At 38.0% G+C, this 27500-nt stretch overlaps 1 protein-coding gene across 5 annotated transcripts in view; it reads left to right on the forward strand.

The window, feature by feature from the left end:
* LOC128686821 (rab-like protein 6) overlaps positions 1-27500 on the forward strand; it is a 117281-nt gene that overhangs the window by 41879 nt on the left and 47902 nt on the right. For 4 of the 5 annotated variants that reach the window (XM_070082332.1, XM_070082336.1, XM_070082335.1 and 1 more), the window contains exons 7-13: positions 6060-6269; positions 7429-7583; positions 7689-7848; positions 8690-8850; positions 11621-11765; positions 13593-14125; positions 21337-21467. In XM_070082332.1, the coding sequence (XP_069938433.1) occupies positions 6060-6269; positions 7429-7583; positions 7689-7848; positions 8690-8850; positions 11621-11765; positions 13593-14125; positions 21337-21467 (1495 nt within the window). The remainder of the gene's footprint in view (positions 1-6059; positions 6270-7428; positions 7584-7688; positions 7849-8689; positions 8851-11620; positions 11766-13592; positions 14126-21336; positions 21468-27500) is intronic. The other variant, XM_070082337.1, reaches the window with a different exon arrangement.

Consider the following 27500-nt stretch of genomic DNA (forward strand, 5'->3'; position numbering starts at 1 on the left):
GGGGGGTTGAAGAGGGTTGGAATAGTTTTAAAAATGCAGTATTAGAATGTGGGGCAGAAGTTTGTGGTTATAGGAGGGTGGGGGCAGGAGGAAAGAGGAGTGATTGGTGGAATGATGAAGTAAAGGGTGTGATAAAAGAGAAAAAGATAGCTAATGAGAGGTTTTTACAAAGCAGAAGTGTTATAAGAAGAGCAGAGTATATGGACAGTAAAAGAAAGGTAAAGAGAGTTTTAAGAGAGTGCAAAAGGAGAGCAGATGATAGAGTGGGAGAGGCACTGTCAAGAAATTTTAATGAAAATAAGAAAAAATTTTGGAGTGAGTTAAACAAGTTAAGAAAGCCTAGGGAAAGTATGGATTTGTCAGTTAAAAACAGAGTAGGGGAGTTAGTAGATGGGGAGAGGGAGGTATTAGGTAGATGGCGAGAATATTTTGAGGAACTTTTAAATGTTAAGGAAGAAACAGAGGCAGTAATTTCATGCACTGGTCAGGGAGGTATACCATCTTTTAGGAGTGAAGAAGAGCAGAATGTAAGTGTGGGGAGGTACGTGAGGCATTACGTAAAATGAAAGGGGGTAAAGCAGCTGGAACTGATGGGATCATGACAGAAATGTTAAAAGCAGGGGGGGATATAGTGTTGGAGTGGTTGGTACTTTTGTTTAATAAATGTATGAAAGAGGGGAAGGTACCTAGGGATTGGCGGAGAGCATGTATAGTCCCTTTATATAAAGGGAAAGGGGACAAAAGAGACTGTAAAAATTATAGAGGAATAAGTTTACTGAGTATACCAGGAAAAGTGTACGGTAGGGTTATAATTGAAAGAATTAGAGGTAAGACAGAATGTAGGATTGCGGATGAGCAAGGAGGTTTCAGAGTGGGTAGGGGATGTGTAGATCAAGTGTTTACATTGAAGCATATATGTGAACAGTATTTAGATAAAGGTAGGGAAGTTTTTATTGCATTTATGGATTTAGAAAAGGCATATGATAGAGTGGATAGATGAGCAATGTGGCAGATGTTGCAAGTGTATATGGAATAGGTGGTAAGTTATTAAATGCTGTAAAGAGTTTTTATGAGGATAGTGAGGCTCAGGTTAGGGTGTGTAGAAGAGAGGGAGACTACTTCCCGGTAAAAGTAGGTCTTAGACAGGGATGTGTAATGTCACCATGGTTGTTTAATATATTTATGGATGGGGTTGTAAAGGAAGTAAATGCTAGGGTGTTCGGGAGAGGGGTGGGATTAAATTTTGGCGAATCAAATTCAAAATGGGAATTGACACAGTTACTTTTTGTTGATGATACTGTGCTTATGGGAGGTTCTAAAGAAAAGTTGCAAAGGTTAGTGGATGAGTTTGGGAATGTGTGTAAAGGTAGAAAGTTGAAAGTGAACATAGAAAAGAGTAAGGTGATGAGGGTGTCAAATGATTTAGATAAAGAAAAATTGGATATCAAATTCTGGAGGAGGAGTATGGAAGAAGTGAATGTTTTCAGATACTTGGGAGTTGACGTGTCGGCGGATGGATTTATGAAGGATGAGGTTAATCATAGAATTGATGAGGGAAAAAAGGTGAGTGGTGCGTTGAGGTATATGTGGAGTCAAAAAACGTTATCTATGGAGGCAAAGAAGGGAATGTATGAAAGTATAGTAGTACCAACACTCTTATATGGGTGTGAAGCTTGGGTGGTAAATGCAGCAGCGAGGAGACGGTTGGAGGCAGTGGAGATGTCCTGTTTAAGGGCAATGTGTGGTGTAAATATTATGCAGAAAATTCAGAGTGTGGAAATTAGGAAAAGGTGTGGAGTTAATAAAAGTATTAGTCAGAGGGCAGAAGAGGGGTTGTTGAGGTGGTTTGGTCATTTAGAGAGAATGGATCAAAGTAGAATGACATGGAAAGCATATAAATCTATAGGGGAAGGAAGGCGGGGTAGGGGTCGTCCTCGAAAGGGTTGGAGAGAGGGGGTAAAGGAGGTTTTGTGGGCAAGGGGCTTGGACTTCCAGCAAGCGTGCATGAGCGTGTTAGATAGGAGTGAATGGAGACGAATGGTACTTGGGACCTGACGATCTGTTGGAGTGTGAGCAGGGTAATATTTAGTGAAGGGATTCAGGGAAACCGGTTATTTTCATATAGTCGGACTTGAGTCCTGGAAATGGGAAGTACAGTGCCTGCACTTTGAAGGAGGGGTTTGGGATATTGGCAGTTTGGAGGGATATGTTGTGTATCTTTATATGTGTATGCTTCTAGACTGTTGTATTCTGAGCACCTCTGCAAAAACAGCGATAATGTGCGAGTGTGGTGAAAGTGTTGAATGATGATGAAAGTATTTTCTTTTTGGGGATTTTCTTTCTTTTTTGGGTCACCCTGCCTCGGTGGGAGACGGCCGACTTGTTGAAAAAAACAAAAAAAAAATTAGTATAAATAAATACAGTGGACCCCCAGTTAACGATATTTTTTCACTCCAGAAGTATGTTCAGGTGCCAGTACTGACCGAATTTGTTCCCCTAAGAAATATTGTGAAGTAGATTAGTCCATTTCAGACCCCCAAACATACACGTACAAACGCACTTACATAAATACACTTACATAATTGGTCGCATTCGGAGGTAATCGTTATGCGGGGATCCACTGTACTGACTATTTTGGTGACTTTAACTACACAGTAGGCTAAATATGTAAAATCTTATATATCATAAACCCAAATTGTTTATATGGTAGAATTACCTTACTTCTGAGGATAACAGATAACAAAACTAAGTGAAAGGGATAGGTTAAGATGATTGGTAATCATTTGTGCATTGTTTATAACTGTTTAGTAATCACTGCATTGTGTGCGTGTGTGTGTCTGCCGGTCTGTCTGTCTGTACAGTATTTCTGTCTGTGTCTGTACACCTACCATCTGACTTTCGACCTGCTCGACATACGACCATTCGACTTACGACCTTGTTTTCTATGCCAAGTTTCTGGGAAATAAAAACTGTTTGTGGTGTACAGTGTTTATCCTAAACCTTACAGTATAAAATACAGTACTAACAGCATAAAAATTAAAGTAAAAAATGAAATAAAATAAAACAATAAAATAAAGTCATTACAAAAATGTGATGTTGATATTCAGTAGTAAGGTTCGACTTACGTCCATTTTGACTTACGACCAGTTTCTCGGAACTGAACTCAGTCGTCAGTCGGATGGTACCTGTATTTCTGTCTGTGTCTGTCTGTATTTCTGTCTGTCTGTATGTCTGTATTTCTGTCTGTCTGTCTGTCTGCGGACAGCAGTCTGGGTATATAGGAGCTGTCTGGGTGTATAGGAGCAGTCTGGCTATATAGAAAAGAGGGAGATTATTTTCTAGTAATAATGGGCTTTAGGTAGAGATGTTTAATGTCACCATGGTTGTTTAACATATTTATAGATGGGGTTGTAAAAGAAATGAGTCCCAGGGTGTTGGGAAGAGGTGTGGGATTAAAAAATTGTGAATCTTTTATGGAGTGGGACTTGTCGCAGTTGCTTTCTTGCTGGTGACATGGTTCTTTTTGAAGATTCTGTAGAGAAGTTGCAATGGTTGGTAAATGAATTTGGGAGGGTATCTAAAAGAAGGAAAGTGTGGTGTGAACATTATGTAGATAGTTTGGAAATTAGGAGGTAGTGTGGAGTTACCAAAAATATTATTCCAAAAAACTAAAGAAGGGGGTTGTTTAGGCAGTTTGGACATGAGAGGATGGAGAAGAATAGGATGACCAGGAGGGCATACAAATCTGGGGTAAAGGAAAGGAGGGGTAGTTGCCATCCTAGGAAAGGTTGGAGGGAGGTAGTAAAAGAGGTTTAGAGTGCTAGGGGCTTGGACATCCAACAGGCTCGAATAAGCATGTTAGACAGGAGCAAGTAGAGGCAAGTAATTTTTTTTTATTTGATATGCTGTTGGAGTGTGAGCAAATTTAACATTTATGAAAAGTTCCAGGGAAACCTGTTAGCTGGATTTGAGTCCTAGGTGGGAAATATAGTGCCTGCACTCTGAAAGAGGGGTGGGGATGTTACAGTTTGGAAGGTCATTTGACCTATAATGTCAGTGGGCTTCTTGCAAGACAGTGATTGAATGAATGACAATGAAAGTGCCTTCTTCTTTGTTGGGTCACCCCTCTCTGTTTTTCATTCAATCACTGTCTTGCCAGAAGCACACTGGCCTCACAGTTCGGAAAGCTCTCTGAACTGAAACATTCTCACCCCCTCTTTAGAGTGTTAGCACTGTACTTCCTATCTTTATCTAACTGGTTTCCCCAGAATCCTTTCATGTGTGTTACCTTGCTCACACTCCAACAGCATGTTAGATCACAATAGCGACCTGAAAGTTGCGTAAAAGTTGTTTAGTCTAAAGTTAAACACTAGCATGGTAGCATGCCACTGGCAGTTCCTTCACAGGTGAATAACACAGCTATCAGTTTTGGACTTCATTGTGGGTTGTATACAAATGTATGTTATGTATATATATACAGTGGTCTCTTGAATTACAGTGGGCTGGCATTGCATTTTAGTTAAGGTTTGCCCTCAAAAAATTTATGTTTTGACAGGGTAATGACAAGATCATAAATGGTGTGATGGAGGTGAATGGGAGGGTGGTGGTGGGATGGAGGGAGGGAGAACATATGTGTAATAGACCTAGTAAGTGGAAGGTGGGAGACAGTGAAAATGAGAATGTTAATAAAGTTGTTGACAGTTCTTTACGAACCTGCCTGCATGCCTCCTCTTTCTGTCTGCCTACCTGCTCTTCCTTCCTTCTCTTCCTGCCTGCTTTTCCTTCCTGCCTGCTCTTCCTGCCTTCTCTTTCTGCCTGCCTTCCTCCCTGTTCTTCCATGCCCTTCCTACCCTCTCTTGCCAGGTCTGCTGTGGTCTGTTTGTTTGCCTGTCTTGAATGGAAAGATGAAGGATGTTGGGAGTGGCAGGAAAGAGTTGGTGGGTTAGGGTGAGGGAGGGTAGGACTCAGGGAGGGAGACCATACTCGGACCAGATGTGGACTGGGAGACAACAAGAGTATAATTATTATGTCTACAATTTTTTTTATCAATCTGCCTATCTGTCTCTGCCTACCATCCAGTACCTTTGGACATTTCAAGCTGCACCCTGTACTTTTTTATCATCCAGAAAAACCCAGAGTGTTTAAACAACAAAAAGAATCCAAAGGAAGGTTGGGTGTGTTTTGGTGTCTTAGAATGAATTACCACAAAACCACTGTGCCCCATGGCCTGGTGGCAAAAGCTCTCACTTCACACAGTGAGAGTCCGGATTTGATTCCCAGCGAAGGGGTGGAAACATTGGGCATGTTTCCTTACACCAGTTGTTCATGTTCACTCATCAGTAATAATGGGTACCTGGGTGTTAGTCGACTGGTGTGGGTCACATCCTAGGACAAAACTGACCTAATTTGCGAAGAATGCTCTGCATAACAAGTGGCTTTCTATGTAGTAGTATGTCATTGATGTCAGCTAGGCCTGTATACCTTGTACATGTACTTGTAGGAATAAAGATATGTATTTTGGGGTTTGAGTTATGATAGTTTGGAGATAAAATAAGATAGGAGATAAGATACGTTTTCTGGAATGGATTAATAGTGTAACTCAAGGGACCACTGTACTCTTATTTCATTCAAAAGTAAATGAAATATGACTTTATAGTATTAAACACATTATCTTTGTGGGCAGTATACAAAAGTATTTAAATACATAATGCATGTTTGGGTGGCTGACCTTGGTTATGGTTCTGTAAGAGGGTAGATCTGTCACTACTCTCTTGCAAGAAAATGAAAAACATGATTAAAAATGTGCCAGAAGATCACTGTGGTATTAGTTGTAGTAGTAATAATAATAATAATGTGAGATTCTATTCTTGAGTGTCTTTTCTTCGAGAACAGTGACTTAAGGTCTTGTGCACATTCCTTGAAAGCCCAGGGTCATAATGTTATGTTTTTTGTCAGTGTGTTTTTGTGTTAAATATGCAATAATGATTTTTTTAATATAATATTTTTCCGAAGTTTGTCCTGGTACATGTCCTTATCTACACTGTATGTTCTCATGACAGACCTGAATGTGCAGCTGATATTCGCTATACGGAATCATCCATGCGTAATGGATATGGCTTGAAGTTTTTGCACAAATTTTTCAACTTGCCATTCCTGCAACTGCAGAGAGTAACACTCTTGAGGCAGTTAGAAACCAATATGGCTGAGATTGATGCCACAATTCAAGAACTCGATCTCTATCAGGAGAGTGATGATGCCAATTATGACATGTATGGATTTACTGTCTTGATATTCTATTCATTTTACTTAGCTGTTATGATTATTATTTTTGTTGCATATTTTAGTGTATATTTTTCGTTAATTTTAAAATTATACAGACATATCTAAGTGCAGTTGTAAATAATTTCCTTTTAAGAATTATTTATTTTATGAAACATTCACTTGTACAGTCAAACAATACTCAAGTGTGAGCTTCTGAAGAACTTTTAGAATTCTTTTTCTGGTAAATTATTGTGTTAGTACAGTTTTGGTATTTAGGTGCCCGTACTTTTGCCAGTTCTTGTTTTATGTGTGGACAAACTTTCAGAATAATATGCATGAACAAATTAATGTTTATCTGGCTTTGAAATTGTTTTTTCTTAGTAGAATTTCCTCTTACTACCAGTTACTACACATTAATTTAATTTTATTTATTCTTGAAGACAAACTCTCTCATTTTGATAATGGTGAGGTGAATATTTTCTTTCTCAGGAGAAATGTGATAATTTTTTCTGATGTGGGTCTTAGTCATATGATGACCCATTCAGAGGAGCTTTAGTTAAACATTTGATTGATCACTTCTGCTGGCTTAACAGTCCACCCAGTAAAACATTAAATAACATATCTTAAGATATGCTTGATAATTATTCTAAATGTTTTTTTTCTGGTATATTGGCTTTTAAATGCTTTAGCACTTCTTATTATTACATAAATTATTATATTTTATATTGTATTTTTTATTAGACACTCCAATTTCATTATTATGAGGTTGAACAATTGTACAAAAGCTCTTCAGAACCATTATAAAAATAGTAAGACCATTGTATACTAAATATTTTGTAATAAGCAAATTAGCACCTAACCAGAACAACTTGATGAGATAATGTGCACTGCAGTGCTTTCCTCTTGTGTAATATATATCCAACATTCATCTTCACTAAATGTTTAATTTATACAGTAGAACTTAAATCTGAAATGGTCAGTACTAGGGGCTATCTAGCTAATGTAAATTTTTGGTTAATGAAAGTTGCTATCATTGCCTGTCCTACTGACTATGACTTCTTGCATCACCGTCATTTCTTGATGGTGTCTTCATTTTCCTTTGACTGGACAAAATTGAAATTGGTATAATAGTAATTAATTTTGTGTGATATATTCATAATTTTGCAGTTTCTTGAGTCAGCTGACTGATCGTAGAAGAGCAACAGCAGAATCGCTGGGTCCAGTGGCTCAGGTTGCTGTCGCAACCAACACAACCCCTATACCTCAGTCACATTCTGTTAATAATGTTGCATCTTCTGCAAATCCCAACACTTGTGTCAATGGTGAGTTGCATCACTTATCATATTGAAGTTCAATGTTTTTATGAATTCATTCATTCAAGAATTGTATTTGAATTTAATTTGAATAATTTTTGTGTATTTACTCAGGTGTATCAAAATCAGTATCTGTGCCTGTGAGTCTGTCCTCTGCAACATCAAGTGCACACACAAGCCCCCGCCCAGCTGAGCGTCCTTCATCTAATACATCAGCTACTAATATGCAAGCTTCTGAAAGCACTTGTGTTGCGAGTCCAGTAGGAGCTGGAACGTAAGTAGTATTGTAAAATAAGTGGAATTCAAAATATACAGTAGACTGTTGATTAACATGTGTTCCCTTACCACATTTTCTCCATTACATTAATTTGATTAACACAGTGTCACTTCTGAGGGAAAAATTTGGAATAACCTGAGCCGTCTAGTGGGCTCGTGGGCAGCCTAACTGTGGGTCAGTCCATTGTCTTTGTGGGAGAGACTAGCTTCCTCCCCTGTCATAAAGTACATGTTTTGTAGTGCAACTAATACTACAGTAGACCGTCGATTAACACAACAGTTACATTCCTGAAAAGTTGGTGCAAGACGAAACTGTATTAAACGAACTGAAGAACTTATGGGGAAAATAGGGTTACGTTCCTTGGAACCTCAAAAATGACAAACTTTTTTGGGGGGTCTCCAAATCATAAAAAAATAAAAATGATAATGTAATTGTAGTTCATTGTCGTGATGTATTATGTTTAATTCATTGCTAAAATACTGAGAACAAGAGGCAAGTAACCCCTTCTCCTGTATATATTACTAAAATTAAAAAGAGAAACTTTCATCTTTCTTTTTGGGCCACCCTGCTTTGGTGGGATATGGCCAGTTTGTTGAAAGAAAGAAAGAACAATAGTTTCTGTTTTGTTTGTATCCTACTGTGTGTTCTTTATTGTTGCGATCTCAGTTATTTATTACTCTTCCTCTTTGTCTCTGTTCTTGATGTATTTTTTGTTACGTGAATATGTGTGGCGGATACAGCTTGGATGATTTGTTTTGTTATCCTAAGTAAGAATGACACATTAAACAGTTACACAGTTATGTAATATGCCTGGGTATATAATTTTTTTATTCCCTAGTGTGAACAGTAGCAGCAGCAACAATAGTAGTAACAGTCCATCTACTGGCACTCGAGCACCAAAAGTATCAAGTCCTGAAAAATCCCAAGACAAAACCAGCTTTATGTCTCGCATTTTCAACAAGACCAAAGAGCCAGAGCAAGCAAAGGAAGCAGCATTAGGTATGTGTTTTTTTTTTTTAAAACCTTAAACTGTCCAAACGTAGATCTACGTTTACGTGCGTAGCATTCCGACCTTGATTTTCCTCATTTGAAAGCATGTAAAAAAACGTAGACCTACATTCAGAGCGCTACACAAGCGAACGTAGATCTACGTTTGGACAGTTTAGGGGTTAAGTTGTGGTGCATAGGTGGGAAAGAATTTATAAATACAGTAGCAATGAGTTATACGAAGTTAACTTTTTTCATAGTATGTACTGGTTAAAATAATTGTATTATTAGCTTATAATTTATGTGTGCTGTTTAGAATGACATCCAAACTGTCGTATGTGCACGCCTCTTGCAAAACAGTGATATAGGGTAAGGGTAAGATAGGGTAACTAGTGACATGGTCCTCAGACAAATAGGGAAATTAAAACCAAACAAATCCCCAGGCCCTGATAAACTGTTTACCAGGGTTTTAAAGGAATGTAAAGAGGAGCTTAGCAAACCTTTGGCTAATCTTTTCAACATATCACTACAAACTGGCATAGTGCCAGGCAAGTGGAAAATGACAACTGTAATACCTATTTACAAAGCAGGAGGCAGGTCCTTAGCTTCTAGCTATAGACCAAAAAGTCTTACCTCCATAGTGGAAAATTTTATGGAATCAATAATTGCCGAGGCAATTTGTAGCCACCTTGAAAGGCATAAATTGATTAATGAATCTTAGTTTGGTTTTACAAAGAGGCATTCCTGCCATACGAATTTACTAACTTTTTTCACCAGAATATTTGAGGAGGTAGATCATGGTAATGAATATGATATTGTGTATACGGACTTCAGTAAGGCTTTTGATAGAGTTCCACATCAGAGGCTGTTGAGGAAAATTAAGGCACATGCAATAGGAGGAGAAATTTTCTCCTGGGTAGAGGCGTGGTTGAGAGATAGGCAGCAGAGAGTTTGCGTCAATGGGGAGAAATCAGAGTGGGGGTGCATCACAAGTGGTGTTCCACAGGGGTCATTGTTGGGCCCTTTGTTGTTCACAATTTATATAATTGACATTAATGAGGATAAATTTTGACATAAGTAAGTTTGCTGATGACACCAAAATAGGTTGCCTAATTCATTCTAATGAGGACATTAGAGCACTCCAGGAAGATTTCAGTAGACTGATGCAGTGGTCGGAGAAGTGGCAGATGCAGTTTAATATAGACAGATGCAAAGTTCTAAACATTGGACAAGAAAATAACCATGCCACATATAAACAAAATAATGTAGATCTCAATATTACTGATTGCAAAAAAGATTTGGGAGTTTTGGTTAGCAGTAATCTGAAATCAAGACAGCAGTGCATAAGTGTTTGCAATAAAGTGTACAGAATCCTTGGCTTAATATTAAGGAGCATAAATAATAGGAGTCCTCGGGTTCTTCATCTTTATATATCTTTGGTTAAGCCTCATTTAGATTATGCTGCACAATTCTGGTCACCGTATTACAGAATGGATATAAATGCACTGGAAAACGTACAAAGGAGGATGATAAAGTTGATCCCGTGTATCAGAAATCTTCCCTATGAGGATAGACTTGGGATCCTGAATCTGCACTCTAGAAAGGTGTAGAATTAGGGGTGATATGATTGAGGTGTATAAATGGAAATCACGAATAAATAAAGGGAATATAAATAGCATGCTAAAAATATCTAGCCAAGACAGGACTCGCACTAATGATTTTAAGTTGGAAAAATTCAGACTCAGGAAGGATATAGGAAAGCACTGGTTTGGTAGTAGAGTTGTGGATGAGTGGAACAAACTCCCAGATACCATCATAGAAGCTAAGAGATTGTGTAGTTTTAAAAATAGGTTAGATAATACGTGAGTGGGTGTGAGTTGGACCTGACAAGCTTGTGCAATAGGTCTGATGCTGTGCCCCTTCCTTAAGTGGATTTGATCTGACCTGACTAGATGGGTCATTGGTTTAAGCCAGGTGACTTGGACCTGCCTCACATAGGCCAGTAGGCCTGCTGCAGTGTTCCTTCTTTCTTATATCTTATGGTGAAAATGTTTCTTTTTCGTGTCACCCTGCCTTCCTGGGAGATGGCCAGCATGTTGAAAAAAAATTATAGTTTACTTTTTTTATCTCTAGACAACTAGTCAATTAAGTTGGGATGATGGCATCAAAGCAAGAAGTGATGCAAACTCCATATAGAAACATGAAACACATTAGGAGGGCAGTATATTGTAACCTCCAACTGAGATCATCTTCAGTAGATTACTGCTGAGTAAGGGTTTTAATTGGAGGCTGAAATATATAGCTCTGTTCTTTTGTTTAACCTCCATTTGGGTTTTTGATCATCTTTACTAATTATTAAATGACACTGGGTATCAGTTATAGTTGACAGAATAGCTGGAATCTCAGATTTTGTTGAGCTTGTCCCCTGGAAAGGGACAGCAGTTATTAAATTACAAGTGGCCCTGACATGTAACCACCTAACTTACCTCCTCCTCTCTCCACATTTACAAGCATTTTTCTTTCCTGTCAAGATTGATCATAAAAAAATAGTATATATTATCAGTTCAAATTCCCAGGACAATAACTTACATTTATAACATTGTGCATTTCATAAGTAACTGTTCATCTTACAATGACATGACTGGTAACTACTCTTCCAGAACTAATATGCTGTAAGTGTGGGGGGTTACCTGTAAATGATACTGCATTTGTTGCACCAAAGTCCATCCAGAATCAGTACTGTACTAATACAATATATTCTTTTAATTTTCTTTACCATCAGATGATATAGCACCATCAGATCCTGTATCACTAGATGATTTTGTACCGGATGGTGGACGGTTAGACCAGTCATTCCTCAATGACATTATTTCAGTGCAAAGAAAGGAGGTAACGCCACCACCACCACCGCTACTGGAGGATGACAGGTACAGTAATTTTTTTTTTAAACTATATCAACTATTTTCCACCTAGGTACTAGATTTGATTTTGCCACTGAAGTGATTAGTTTATGGTGCATCCCATGTCCATCCTGTTGGCAGTAGTGCAAGAGTATATGGATACACAGAAGACCTTGGAACTAGTTCCCAAAAGGGTTAATAAGAATACATCAGTGTTTACATCCACCTAGGTAGAGTAACCCAAAGATGGAAACACAACGTTTCCTTTGTTACCTGTCTTGCCAGGAGTTTGTAGAAATCACAGTTCAAATGACTTGCCAAACTGCAGCATTCCCACCCATCCTGCTGAGTCTGCATCAAGTCTAGCTAACTAGTTTCTCTGAACTCCTTAATAAATGTAACCTTTCTGTTTAGGAAGTAAGTACTATATTGGATTAATTAAGACTCGAGTGAGGTATAGTATCATTCAATTATTTAATTGGACTAAAAACAGAAGAAAATAGTGATTAAGTTTAACCTTAAAAGACAGTACATATTTGAGTGCTGGGTATGTTAATGCTTAGCAGTCTTTGTTTCTTCATATCTCTGATGTTTTTGGGCCATTCTTCTTTTCCTAACTTGATTACTGGTGATTTTTTGTGAAATTTTGATTTTCAAATATTCATATTCTTCTCTATCCAGCAATACAGGAGGGCCCCACTTTACAGCTCATTTATGGCGTTTTGCTAATACAGCGATTGTCAATTATAGCCATTCTTCATTTACTCAGACTTCTACAATAAATATCTTCGCCACTCAATATAAGCTAAGGATAAAAATATTTTAAAGTAATGTGTGTACTGTATATGCATTTTTTAGGTTCAGCTCTATTGCTGACAATATATAATAGTGTTAACTTATCGGGCTTTTATGTGCATTTGAAAGCGATAAAAGACTATTTCACTGTATAACGATTTTCACTTTACAGCAGTAGAGTGGAATCTAACCTGCTGTGTACGTGGGACCCTCCTGTATCTTATTTTCTTATAAAATTCTCTATGTATTTCATGCTTATGCTGATTTACTTTATTCCTTTTTATCCATTTCAGTTTGAAGTCTTTTATTTCTCAGTATACCTAACAATAAAGATTGCTTTTAACTGTCAACAATTTCCAACAATGGTTTTTGGTCACTAGCTATGTCCTTTCTTTATCTCTTGTGTTTAAAATTTTCAATATTTATCATTTCATTTACTTTTATTTTTTATTTCTGCATTTTGTTTTGTTGTATTCTGATTATTCTTCTTGGATTATTTCAAATATCTTCCAGTTTGTTTATAATATTTAATAACTCTTGTTATCTTTAATAGGTTTACTTACGTTTTATATTTCGGTCTTGTCAGATTTAGTTCAATATTTGTTATTCATGTATATTGAGCCTTAATGTTGTTGAAACCGAAGATTTTTTTACTCAGGTTTATATGGTTTATTTATATGATCTCCATAATTGTTTTTTGCACAACTTTAGTAAGACTAGTTTAGGTTTGTGCATAAGTTTTAAAAGAAACTGTATTGAAGAATAATCATATAATGTACAAATGTATGTACACACACGATTGCACTGGAAAGAACTAACTTGATACAGTGAGTGATATGATAGGTGGATATATATAGTAACTTGGAAAGAAGCACATTAATTTGCAAATGTCAGGTAGATATCACAGGATGAGAAAATGTAGCCAGAAATGGAATGAAATATTTCTCCATTTAATCTGGTTATAGAAGATTCTGCATGACATACTGTAATACAGTTTTTGGAGAGAGAACATTAAATATCAATAGAAGACTTATTTGGTTTTTTTTTTATTTATTCCAGTGAAGAAGAATGTGATGGAAATCCAATGGTGTCAGGGTTTCAGGTTGACCTGGACCCAGATGACCTTCAGCTTGGGTTAAATGTGAAAATTGTTTCTGATGAAATGGAAGAACCTGAGGTTGAGAAAGTGAAAATTAATACCAAAGTGTCATTGGTTAAGTGTGATACTTCAGAATTAGGTTTTGATAATCTGTATAGTAGTGATGGTGTGAGAACTAGTAAAAAGGATGTGAAAATTAAAAGCAAAAGGAATTTGACTGATAGTGAAAAGCGAGAATCACAGGAAGTTTTAGTAGGTGTGTCAAATCTGAGTATTGAAGACATGGACTCCTTCAGTTTGCAACCAGATAAAGAAACAAATGCCATCCTGGGGTTTAGAAACTATGAGAAAGAAGGCAAGGAGGAAAAGGAGAAAATCGATAAACTCGATGATTGGCTTAACTCTGAAGAGGGAACCATTGTAAATCCTTATGTTTCTACTATCAGTGTAATGCCTGACATGCCTGGTCTACAGGGTTCAGATGCTGAGGATGGTAAGTTTCAAAACTAAAATGAAAAGATTACCAGTTGACAGATGCATTTGGTAAGTGTTTATCCAATGTAAAGGTGTACAGTCAGCCCTCCACTTTCATGAGTTCCACTTTTGCGAGCTTCGAACATTCGCAAGTGCTCAGTTCATTGTTTGTTATTAAACCATAACATGTAGTAGGTTGGTAGACAGCAACCACCCAGGGAAGTACTACCGTCCTGCCAGATGACTGTGAAACAGAAACCTGTAACTGTTTTGCATGATGGTAGGATTGCTGGTTTCTTTTTCTGTCTCATAAACACGCTAGATAACAGGGATATCTTGCTACTCCAACTTACACTTTGGTCACACTTCACAGACACGCACATGCATATATATATACATACATCTAGGTTTTTCTCCTTTTTCTAAATAGCTCTTGTTCCTCTTTATTTCTTCTATTGTCCATGGGGAAGTGGAAAAGAATCTTTCCTCCGTAAGCCATGCGTGTCGTATGAGGCGACTAAAATGCCGGGAGCAATGGGCTAGTAACCCCTTCTCCTGTAGACATTTACTAAAAAAGAGAAGAAGAAAAACTTCATAAAACTGGGATGCTTAAATGTGCGTGGATGTAGTGCGGATGACAAGAAACAGATGATTGCTGATGTTATGAATGAAAAGAAGTTGGATGTCCTGGCCCTAAGCGAAACAAAGCTGAAGGGGGTAGGGGAGTTTCAGTGGGGGGAAATAAATGGGATTAAATCTGGAGTATCTGAGAGAGTTAGAGCAAAGGAAGGGGTAGCAGTAATGTTGAATGATCAGTTATGGAAGGAGAAAAGAGAATATGAATGTGTAAATTCAAGAATTATGTGGGTTAAAGTAAAGGTTGGATGTGAGAAGTGGGTCATAATAAGCGTGTATGCACCTGGAGAAGAGAGGAATGCAGAGAAGAGAGAGAGATTTTGGGAGATGTTAAGTGAATGTATAGGAGCCTTTGAACCAAGTGAGAGAGTAATTGTGGTAGGGGACCTAAATGCTAAAGTAGGAGAAACTTTTAGAGAGGGTGTGGTAGGTAAGTTTGGGGTGCCAGGTGTAAATGATAATGGGAGCCCTTTGATTGAACTTTGTATAGAAAGGGGTTTAGTTATAGGTAATACATATTTTAAGAAAAAGAGGATAAATAAGTATACAAGATATGATGTAGGGCGAAATGACAGTAGTTTGTTGGATTAGGTATTGGTAGATAAAAGACTGTTGAGTAGACTTCAGGATGTACATGTTTATAGAGGGGCCACAGATATATCAGATCACTTTCTAGTTGTAGCTACACTGAGAGCAAAAGGTAGATGGGATACAAGGAGAATAGAAGCATCAGGGAAGAGAGAGGTGAAGGTTTATAAACTAAAAGAGGAGGCAGTTAGGGTAAGATATAAACAGCTATTGGAGGATAGATGGGCTAATGAGAGCATAGGCAATGGGGTCGAAGAGGTATGGGGTAGGTTTAAAAATGTAGTGTTAGAGTGTTCAGCAGAAGTTTGTGGTTACAGGAAAGTGGGTGCGGGAGGGAAGAGGAGCGATTGGTGGAATGATGATGTGAAGAGAGTAGTAAGGGAGAAAAAGTTAGCATATGAGAAGTTTTTACAAAGTAGAAGTGATGCAAGGAGGGAAGAGTAGATGGAGAAAAAGAGAGAGGTTAAGAGAGTGGTGAAGCAATGTAAAAAGAGAGCAAATGAGAGAGTGGGTGAGATGTTATCAACAAATTTTGTTGAAAATAAGAAAAAGTTTTGGAGTGAGATTAACAAGTTAAGAAAGCCTAGAGAACAAATGGATTTGTCAGTTAAAAATATGAGAGGAGAGTTATTAAATGGAGAGTTAGAGGTATTGGGAAGATGGAGGGAATATTTTGAGGAATTGTTAAATGTTGATGAAGATAGGGAAGCTGTGATTTCATGTATAGGGCAAGGAGGAACAACATCTTGTAGGAGTGAGGAAGAGCCAGTTGTGAGTGGGGGGGAAGTTCGTGAGGCAGTAGGTAAAATGAAAGGGGGTAAGGCAGCCGGGATTGATGAGATAAAGATAGAAATGTTAAAAGCAGGTGGGGATATAGTTTTGGAGTGGTTGGTGCAATTATTTAATAAATGTATGGAAGAGGGTAAGGTACCTAGGGATAGGCAGAGAGCATACATAGTTCCTTTGTATAAAGGCAAAGGGGATAAAAGAGAGTGCAAAAATTATAGGGGGATAAGTCTGTTGAGTATACCTGGCAAAGTGTATGGTAGAGTTATTATTGAAAGAATTAAGAGTAAGACGGAGAATAGGATAGCAGATGAACAAGGAGGCTTTAGGAAAGGTAGGGGGTGTGTGGACGAGGTGTTTACAGTGAAACATATAAGTGAACAGTATTTAGATAAGGCTAAAGAGGTCTTTGTGGCATTTATGGATTTGGAAAAGGCGTATGACAGGGTGGATAGGGGGGCAATGTGGCAGATGTTACAGGTGTATGGTGTAGGAGGTAGGTTACTGAAAGCAGTGAAGAGTTTTTACGAGGATAGTGAGGCTCAAGTTAGAGTATGTAGGAAAGAGGGAAATTATTTCCCAGTAAAAGTAGGCCTTAGACAAGGATGTGTGATGTCACCGTGGTTGTTTAATATATTTATAGATGGGGTTGTAAGAGAAGTAAATGCGAGGGTCTTGGCAAGAGGCGTGGAATTGAAAGATAAAGAATCACACATAAAGTGGGAGTTGTCACAGTTGCTCTTTGCTGATGACACTGTGCTCTTGGGAGATTCTGAAGAGAAGTTGCAGAGATTGGTGGATGAATTTGGTAGGGTGTGCAAAAGAAGAAAATTGAAAGTGAATACAGGAAAGAGTAAGGTTATGAGGATAACAAAAAGATTGGGTGATGAAAGATTGGATATCAGATTGGAGGGAGAGAGTATGGAGGAGGTGAATGTATTCAGATATTTGGGAGTGGACGTGTCAGCGGATGGGTCTATGAAAGATGAGGTGAATCATAGAATTGATGAGGGGAAAAGGGTGAGTGGTGCACTTAGGAGTCTGTGGAGACAAAGAACTTTGTCCTTGGAGGCAAAGAGGGGAATGTATGAGAGTATAGTTTTACCAACGCTCTTATATGGGTGTGAAGCATGGGTGATGAATGTTGCAGCGAGGAGAAGGCTGGAGGCAGTGGAGACGTCATGTCTGAGAGCAATGTGTGGTGTGAATATAATGCAGAGAATATGCAGTTTGCAAGTTAGGAGGAGGTCCGGGATTACCAAAACTGTTGTCCAGAGGGCTGAGGAAGGGTTGTTGAGGTGGTTCGGACATGTGGAGAGAATGGAGCGAAACAGAATAACTTCAAGAGTGTATCAGTCTGTAGTGGAAGGAAGGAGGGGTAGGGGTCGGCCTAGGAAAGGCTGGAGGGGGGGGGTAAAGGAGGTTTTGTGTGCGAGGGGCTTGGACTTCCAGCAGGCATGTGTGAGCGTGTTTGATAGGAGTGAATGGAGATAAATGGTTTTTAATACTTGACGTGCTGTTGGAGTGTGAGCAAAGTAACATTTATGAAGGGGTTCAGGGAAATCGGCAGGCCTAACTTGAGTCCTGGAGATGGGAAGTACAGTGCCTGCACTCTGAAGGAGGGGTGTTAATGTTGCAGTTTAAAAACTGTAGTGTAAAGCACCCTTCTGGCAAGACAGTGATGGAGTGAATGATGGTGAAAGTTTTTCTTTTTCGGGCCACCCTGCCTTGGTGGGAATCGGCCAGTGTGATAATAATAATAAAAAAATGTATATACAATATTTTATGATGTTTTCATGTGTTTTATGAGTGTTCGTGGTTCAATAGATTAAGGAAGTAGCATTGTTAGGCTAAGTAAATCCTATTATTATATTTCCCTACAATATATTTGCTCATCAAAACAGTACAGTATTATTATATTTCCCTACATCATATTTGCGCACCAAACATTCACGAATTTTCAAGATTCACAAGGTCCTTGATCCCCTAACCCTCGCAAATGTGGAGGGCCTCCTATATATTTAATGTGCTTATATAGCTCATGTATATACATATAACTTGTTCTTTCAACAAACTGCCCATATTGCACCGAGGCAGGGTGGCCCAAAAAAGAAAAACAAAAGTTTTTCTTTTTAAAATTAGTAATATATATACAGAAGGAATTATTAGACCCTTGCTCCCAGCATTTTAGTCACCTCTTATGACACACATGGCTCACAGCAGAAGAACTCTGTTCCACTTCTCCATGGTGAATATATAGGGTGTGTAAAGGTAGAAAGTTAAAAGTGAACATAGATAAGAATAAGGTGATGAGGATATCAAGCTATTTAGATAAAGAAAAATTGGATATCACATGGGAGAGAGGGAGGATGGAAGAAGTGAATGTTTTCAGATATTTGGGAGTTGACTTGTCAGCAGATGGGTTTATGAAGGATGAGGTTAACCATAGAATTGACGAAGAAAAAAAGGCGAGTGGTGCGTTGAGGTATCTGTGAAGACAAAAATCGTTAACTATGGAGGCAAAGAAAGGAATGTATGAAAGTACAGTGGTACCAACACTTATATGGGTGTGAAGTTCGGGTTGTAAATGCTGCAGTGAGGAGGCGGCTGGAGGCAGTGGAGATGTCTTGCCTAAGGGCAGTGTGTGGTGTAAATATTATGCAGAGAATTTGGAGTGTGGAAATTAGGAGAAGGTGTGGAGTTACTAAAAGTATTAGTCAAAGGGCTGAAGAGGGGCTGTTGAGGTGGTTTGGTCACTGAGAAAGAATGGCTCAAAGTAGAATGACTTGGAGAGCGTATAAACCTGTAGGGGAAGGAAGGAGGGGTAGGGGTCATCCTCAAAAAGGTTGGAGGGAGGGGGTAAAGGAGGTTTTGTGGGCGAGGGGCTTGAACTTCCAGCAAGCTTATGTGAGCGTGTTAGATAGGAGTGAATGGAGACGAATGGTTTTTGGGACCTGACTATCTGTTGGAGTGTGAGCAGGGTAATATTTAGTGAAGGAATTTAGGGAAACCAGTTAGTCAGACTTGAGTTCTGGAAATGGAAAGTACAATGCCTGCACTTTAAAGGAGGGGTTTGGGATATTGACAGTTCAGAGGGACTTCTAAACTGTCATAATCCGAACGCCTCTACAACGACAGTGATTATGTATGAGTGAGGTGAAATTGTTGAATGATGAAAGTATTTTGTTTTTGGGGATTTTCCATTTTTTTTGGGTCACACTGCCTCGGTGGGAGATGGCTAACTTGTTGATTTTTTTTTTTTTTTTTTTTAACATATCAGCCATTTCTCACCAAGGCAGGATGATCCAAAAAAGAAAGAAAAAACTTTCATCATCATTCAACACTTTCACCATCATTCATAGGTAATCACTGTCTTTGCAGAGGTGCTCAGATATGACAGTTTAGATGTCACTCCAAACAGCCAATATCCCAAACCCCTCCTTTAAAGTGCAGGCATTCTACTTCCTATCTCCGGAACTCAAATTCGGCTAACCGGTTTCCTTGAAACCCTTTACAAAATATTACCCTGCTGACACTCAAACAGCTCGTCAGGTCCCAAGAACCGTTAGTCTCCATTCACTCCTAACATGCTCACGCACACTTGCTGGAAGTCCAAGCTACTCACGCACAAAACCTCCTTTACCCACTCCCTCCAGCCTTTCCTAGGACAACCCCTACCCTGCCTTCCTTCCACTACAGATTTATATGCTCTCCAAGTCATTCTACTTTGTTCCATTCTCTCTAAATGACAAAACCACCTCAATAACCCCTCTTCAGCCCTCTGACTAATACTTTTAGTAACTCCACACCTCCTAATTTCCACACTAAGGCTTCTCTGTATAATTTTTACACTACTATATGTGTATATAGTGCATAAAAGTGTTTCTTTCTGTAACCTAGACCCATTAACAAACATTTTTCCCCATATATGTTTAGTAGTGCTCCATAAGACGTGCATGTCATAAAATGGGACTAAAATGCCAGGAGCAAGGAGATAATAACCTCTTCTCCTGTATAAATTACTAAATGTAATGAGAAGAAAAACCTTCTGAAAGCATTTCTTCTTTTTTGGGTCACCCTGCTTCAGTGGAAGATGGCTGGTGTTAGATTTAAAAAATAATTTTTTTTTTTTATCATCAGTACCATACTGCCTTGTCAAATATAAGGAATGCATTCTGTGAGTATCTCATGAATCGTGAATTTATGAATTTGGAGCATACGTTTAGTGGGCTAAAAATAAAGGGAATGCATTCTGATCCTCCATGGCCTCCATATCCAGACATGGTACTAGTCTGTATATCCAGTTGTATTATATACTGGTAAGCATGATAATTTGACACAGTGTGCAGTTTATAGCATTTTATTGAGATGTTTTATCAGTTCTCACAAGTGATAGTCCCTGGTCAATGAAATGTCCTCTAAATAAAATACCATAAACTGCATATTGTCTTTTTAACAGTGATAGTCTCTTATTAAAATATGTAATGTAAACCAAGACTTTTATTTTAGATGGTGTTTGTCAGGATAGCTTTATTAAACTCCATCCTAAATATATTGTAGGTCAATCTTGAGGAAATATTCTCTAAAATAATGGCTTGCTCTGCATTGTGTCCTAATACTCACATGTTGGCTTGTTGCCTGTCACCATAGTGCTACTTTGTTGTTTTATCAATGTATAATCTAGCAGACATATACAGAAAGGATGCAGTGGTAGATCTGGGAGCCATTCTCTTGGATAACAGCATTAAATAGTACCATATGCAAATTGTGGTTCTAAAAGCCCAGCATTTATTGGTTTAAAAAGTCTTAAGTATTATGGGTATCATTCACAGACAAAAGTTGCGTAGATGTTTTAGATAATAAACTGATGAAACTTGCTTTGGGCTTGATACAGCTTCAAACAAGCATCTAATGGGACTTTGAGTTCTAGCTTGGGCATTTAAAATATTCATTATAAGGAAAACAAAAAATGTCCTCTAAATTTTGTCTATCATTCCACGAATTTAGTCAGTTAAGTGTAGGAACAGGTAAAGAAAATGATGTTAATTGTTATAGGAAATCAAAGGTGTCTGTTTAAAAAGTAGAGAATATTTACTGCATATTATATGATTGGCAATAATCATGTTCCTAAAGAAAATTTGATTAGGTAACCTGTTTAGGATATAAGGCTTAAGGAGAGTAGTACCAACTGTGCTGAATAATTATTGTATATTATTAAAGGTTCCATTGCTGAAGCGAGCAGGGTAATAGAGAAGATAACGCATCAGAGCTGCAGCACTTCAAGAAGTGAAAGCCCTTCAGAACTCTCAGAACACAAAAAGAAACACAGAAAGAGAGAGAAAGAAAAGAAGGTAATAAAATATCTTCATTATTGATATGTATTTATTTTGGTATTTTTCACATTGCATAATCAAGTTAAAACTTATGCATGTATGTCTATTCAGATGTGTACAGTAGGGCCCCACTTATACAGCAGGTTAGGTTCCAGGCTACTGCCAGAAAGTGGACATCACCAGAAAGCAGAACACCATTTTTTTCCACTTATAAATGCCAGATAACAAGTTTACACTAACATATTAAATTAGCAATAGAACTAGGCGATAAAAACAATAAAAAGTAAAATACAAACACACACTACACTCATTATTTACCTTAAAATATTTGTAGCCTTAATGTAGGGTGAGAGGTCAGTGGTATTTATTCTAAGAAGTCAGGTGTGGGAGGTATGGTGGCCAGCCAGGCCAACCCACCCACACGTAGTGTACTAGGACATTTAACCCTTTGACTGTTTTGGGCCGTATATATATGTCTTACGAGCCAGTGCTTCGGACATACAGTGGACCCCCGCTTAACGATCACCTCCCAATGCGACCAATTATGTAAGTGTATTTATGTAAGTGCGTTTGTACGTGTATGTTTGGGGGTCTAAAATGGACTAATCTACTTCACAATATTCCTTATGGGAACAAATTCGGTCAGTACTGGCACCTGAACATGCTTCTGGAATGAAAAAATATCGTTAAATGGGGGTCCACTGTATATGTACTCAATGATTCTAGCGGCTTCAAATCAAGCAGGAGAAAGTTGGTAGGCCCACATGTGAGAGAATGGGTCTGTGTGGTCAGTGTGCACTGTATAAAAAAAAATCCTGCAGCAGGCAGTGCATAATGAGAAAAAAAAATGACCGTGTTTTTGGATTAAAACACCGACTTTGAGGTGTATTTTCGTATGGTATTTATGGTTGTATTCTCGTTTTCTTGGTCTCATTTGATAGAATAAAAAACATATTACAGAAATAGAAATGATTTTGATTAGTGTCATGATGAAAGCGACCTTGAAATTGAGCTCAAAGTAGCGGAAATGTTCGATTTTTACCTATGTTCAGGAGTAAGCAAATCACACTACACATCTAGTACACATCAACTGGAGAGTCTAATATTCTTTCACTAGTGCACTGATGTTATTTATACCATTTTTACAATAATGCAGTAGTCTGCGTAACTAAATCTTCTATTTTTTGTGTGAATAAAAAATCAAAATAGAAAGCAAGAGTAATATAAGAGGGGCCTGGAGACATGACTAATGAACAGAAGTTATGTTATTTTAGTGCCAAGAATGTCTGCATTGTTTATTCTGGACCCTATTTTGAAATTGGCATCTTTTTTAATTTGCGTGAAATTGGCCAAATTGCCAAATTCTGACCACTTTACTGGGTAGTTGAAATCGGTAAATGGGCGGTTTCTTGTACTCAGTTGATAGAAAAAATGGAGTTCTAAAGAAATAGCTATGAGTTTGGTTAACTGGAACAATGGAATTGGCCAAAAATAGGGCTCAAAGTCGGCGAAATCGCCGATGCATATATATCACTGAGATTGCTAACTTTGCAGGAGCATAATTCTGCAAGTTTTTTATTAAATTTCAACTTTTGGTGTCATTAGCATGAGGAAAAGATTCTCAGTCATTTCATAAGTTTTTTTTTTTTTTTTTTTTTTTTTTTTTTTTTTTTTTTTTTTTTTTTTTTTTTTTTTTTTTTTTTTTTTTTTTTTTTTTTTTTTTTCAAAAAATTTTTGCGACTGAGTTTCAGAAATGGGCTTGCGACAGTCAAAGGGTTAAAGTGCCCTAGAGCAATAAAATGCCATTACAGTACACTCATTACTTACCTTAAAATATTTGAAGTCTTAATGTAGGGTGAGAGGTGAGTAAATGAGGTAAAAAGAGTAAATGAGAGAGAGAGAGAATGAGTAAATGAGAGAGGAGAGAGAAGCGGAGTACATAAATAAGCAGACAAACTCATCTGGTTATGGTTCATACACATTCATACAAACACATTGTGTACAAGTTGTCTCCATGGTGGTACAGTAGAATAAATAAAGAGCATCACTCCCATTCTCATGTAAAACACCATTTTTAGAAGGACCAACGCTCTGAGTGAAGGCATACAAAAGGAACAATTTTCTAGTTACCCCCAATAATACTTTTGTGTACACATTTTCTTTGGTATTGAACTAGAGAAAATGTTATTCTTTCTGACACTCCAGCAAGATGACTGGAAAAATATCTCATATTTATGTTAATTTATTCTACTGTGGGGTGTATTTATCATGTTTATATGTTATGTAGCGTGTTTATTATATAATTTTGAAAAAAATATCGATGGTTTAATGAAAATGCCTCTATTAACGTAATATGCGACATTTAATGTGCCTCATTGTGATTATTATTGTGTTTAATTATTATTATCAATATTATCAAGACTAATAAGACACTCTTAGTGATTTTAATGTGTACCTGCATGCCAGCACAGTGTGTAAGTTTATTTAGGTACAGGTACACACAAGTAGTATAATTATCAAAGTAGATATAAAACATGAAATAACTTTAAAACACTTGAAATTTTGGAAAGTTTCCAGACATATTGGAGAGACGCAGTGCTCATGGAGAATGTAAACAAACCGGGTGAGGCGTGGTGACCTTATTATAAAGTCAGGTGGGGGGCAGCCATATAGCAACTTTTGGTCGTAATTTGAAATGTCTGTATTAGCTGAACACCGTAAGGTGAAACACCATAAAGCTGGGCCCTACTGTATATCTATCGGACATCGATGTCTCTCACGTGGAGACATGGATGTGTCACTAATAGACATTTACAGTATGTAGTCTGTTTAGCAAATTTATATACACCTACCATCCGACTTACGACCTGCTCGACTTACAACCACTCGACTTACGACTGTGTTTTTGATGCCAAATTTCTGGGAAATAAACAACTATTTGTGTTGTACACAGTGTTTATCCTCAACCTTACAGTATAAAATACAGTACTAACAGCATAAAAAGTAAAGTAAAACATGAAATACCAAAATAAAACAATAAAATGAAGTCATTACAAAAATGTTTTGTTGATATTCAGTAGTAAAGTTCGACTTACGACTGGTTTCTCGGAACCGAACTCGGTCGTAAGCCGGATGGTAGGTGTATATATATTATACCGTCCTGCCAAGTGAGTGTAAAACAAAAGCATGTAATTGTTTTACATGATGGTAGGATTGCTGGTGTCCATTTTTCTGTCTCACAAACACGCAAGGTTTCAGGTATGTCTTGCTATTTCTAAATAACAAAAAGGCACAATACCGTGACTGGAACGATATACAGTGTGACTTTGTCAATGGTCCAAGTCGGACCGAAACGTCGTCGTAAGCTTCTCTCTTTTATGTGCGGGTTATTTGTGTATTGCTATTTCTACTTACACTTAGGTCACACTACACATACATGTACAAGCATATACACCTACCATCCGACTTACGACCGAGTTCGGTTCCGAGAAACCGATCGTAAGTCGAAATGGTCGTAAGTCGAACTTTACCACTGAATATCAACAAGACTTTTTTGTAATGACTTTATTTTATTGTTTTATTTTGGTTTTTCATGTTTTACTTTACTTTTTATGCTGTTAGTACTGTATTTTATACTCTAAGGTTTAGGATAAACACTGTGTACAACACAAATAGTTGTTTATTTCCCAGAAATTTGGCATAAAAAGCACGGTCGTAAGTCGAGTGGTCGTAAGTCGAGCAGGTCGTAAGTCGGATGGTAGGTGTATATACACACCCCGCTGGGTTTTCTTCTATTTTCTTACTAGTTCTTGTTCTTGTTTATTTCCTCTTACCTCCATGGGGAAGTGGAACAGAATTCTTCCTCTGTAAGCCATGCGCGTTGTAAGAGGCGACTAAAATGCCAGGAGCAAGGGGCTAGTAACCCCTTCTCCTGTATATATTACTAAATGTTAAAGGAGAAATTTTTGTTTTTCCTTTTGGGCCACCCCGCCTCGGTGGGATACGGCCAGTGTGTTGAAAGAAAGAAAGAAGTCTGTTGAGTACACCTGGTAAAGTGTATGGTAGAGTTATTATTGAAAGAATTAAGAGTAAGACAGAGAGTAGGATAGCAGATGAACAAGGAGGCTTTAGGAAAGGTAGGGGGTGTGTAGATCAAGTGTTTACAGTGAAACATATAGGTGAACAGTATTTAGATAAGGGTAAAGACGTTTTTGTGGCATTTATGGATTTGGAAAAGGCATGTAACACGGTGGATAGGGGGGGCAGTGTGGCAGATGTTGCAGGTGTATGGTATAGGAGGTAGGTTACTGAAAGCAGTGAAGAGTTTTTACAAGAATAGTGAGGCTCAGGTTAGAGTATGTAGGAGAGAGGGAGATTATTTCCCAGTAAAAGTAGGCCTTAGACAAGGATGTGTGATGTCAACGTGGTTGTTCAGTATATTTATAGATGGGGTTGTAAGAGAAGTGAATGAGAGGGTCTTGACAAGAGGTGTGGAGTGGAGTGTGCTGCCTGTAGTGAGAATTTATCATTCTAACTGCAGCCTTTTGTTGGGTAATTAGTGGTCTGAGATGGTTAATTGTTGTTGAGCCCCATGCACAAATTCCATAGGTGAGATAGGTGTAAATAAGAGAGTGATATAGGGCCAGGAGGGCTGACTGTGGAGCATAGTACCGTATCTTCGATAGTATGCCTACAGTCTTGGAAATTTGTTGTATATGTGTATGAAATTTGAGTCTATTATCAAGGTGGATTCCTAAGAATTTTCCCTCTGTTAGCTTTGTGATAGGTAATCCATTTATCATTATGTTAAGAGGGACATCTGTAGCTCTGTTACCAAACTGAATGAAGTAGGTTTTGTCAATGTTTAGTGTAAGTTTGTTAGTCCTCATCCAGGTAGATATTTTCTGTAATTCGGTATTTACAGTATTGGCTAGCGTGACTGGGCTCGGGTGAGAGAAGACGTATGTAGTGTCATCTGCAAATAGTGTGGGTTTGAGTAATTGTGAAGCATTTGGTAGGTCATTTATGTATAGGAGAAAGAGAAGAGGGCCAAGGACACTTCCCTGTGGGACACCAACTGTAATTGGTTGTGCGGAAGAGCTTGCCCCATTTGCGTACACATATTGGCTTCTGTTGTTGAGGTATGACTTGAGGTAGTTGAGGGAGTGCCCTCTTATACCATAGTGTGACAATTTTACGTGGAGCAAGTCATGGTCAACTGTATCAAAAGCTTAACGTAAGTCAATGAAGATCCCCAGTGGGACTTCTTTTTTCTCTATTGCAGTGTATATATGTTCTAGCATGTGTATAATAGCATCATTAGTGTTTTTATTAGGCCTGAATCCAAATTGGCAGGGGTTGAGTATGTATTGGGAGATGAGGTAGGAGTAGATTCGTTTATGAATTAATTTTTCGAAGATTTTTGAGAGAGGGTGTAAATTGGATATTGGCCTATAGTTATTCAACTCTGTTTGGTCTCCTCCTTTATGGATCGGGGTGACCCTTGCTATTTTGAGAACTGTAGGGAAGGTGAAGGATTCAATGGATTTGTTAAAGAGTGTTGCAATGATTGGTGATAGCACTTGTGACACTTTTTTGTATATAAAGGGTGGCAAGGTATTTAAATCACCTGCCTTGTTTTTTAGTGCGTTGATAATAAGGGAGACTTCGTATGGGTTAGTCGGAGCTAGGAACAGTGTGTTCGGGTAGTTGCCAGTGAGGTAGTCATTTGGTGGGGTATCTGAACTTGGGATTTTATTGGCAAGGTTTTGTCCTATTGTGGAGGAGAAATCATTGAGTCTGTTTGCTGTTTCTGTTGGTAGGAGTTGGGGTTCATCTGATTTTGCTAATTTTATTTCGCTATTTCGTGATATCTTTTTTGTTCCCAGAATTTCAGATAGGGTTTTCCAGGTCTTTTTTATGTCACCTCGTAAGTTGGATAATCTGTTCTCATAATACAATTTTTTTGCCCTTCTTATCAGGCTGGTTAGGATTGACGAGTAACGTTTTGTTTGGTCTCTGGTTATGTGACCCATTCTGTACTGTTTTTCA

The sequence above is a fragment of the Cherax quadricarinatus genome, chromosome 7 (assembly GCF_038502225.1).
Source record: "Cherax quadricarinatus isolate ZL_2023a chromosome 7, ASM3850222v1, whole genome shotgun sequence".
Lineage (NCBI taxonomy): Eukaryota > Metazoa > Arthropoda > Malacostraca > Decapoda > Parastacidae > Cherax > Cherax quadricarinatus.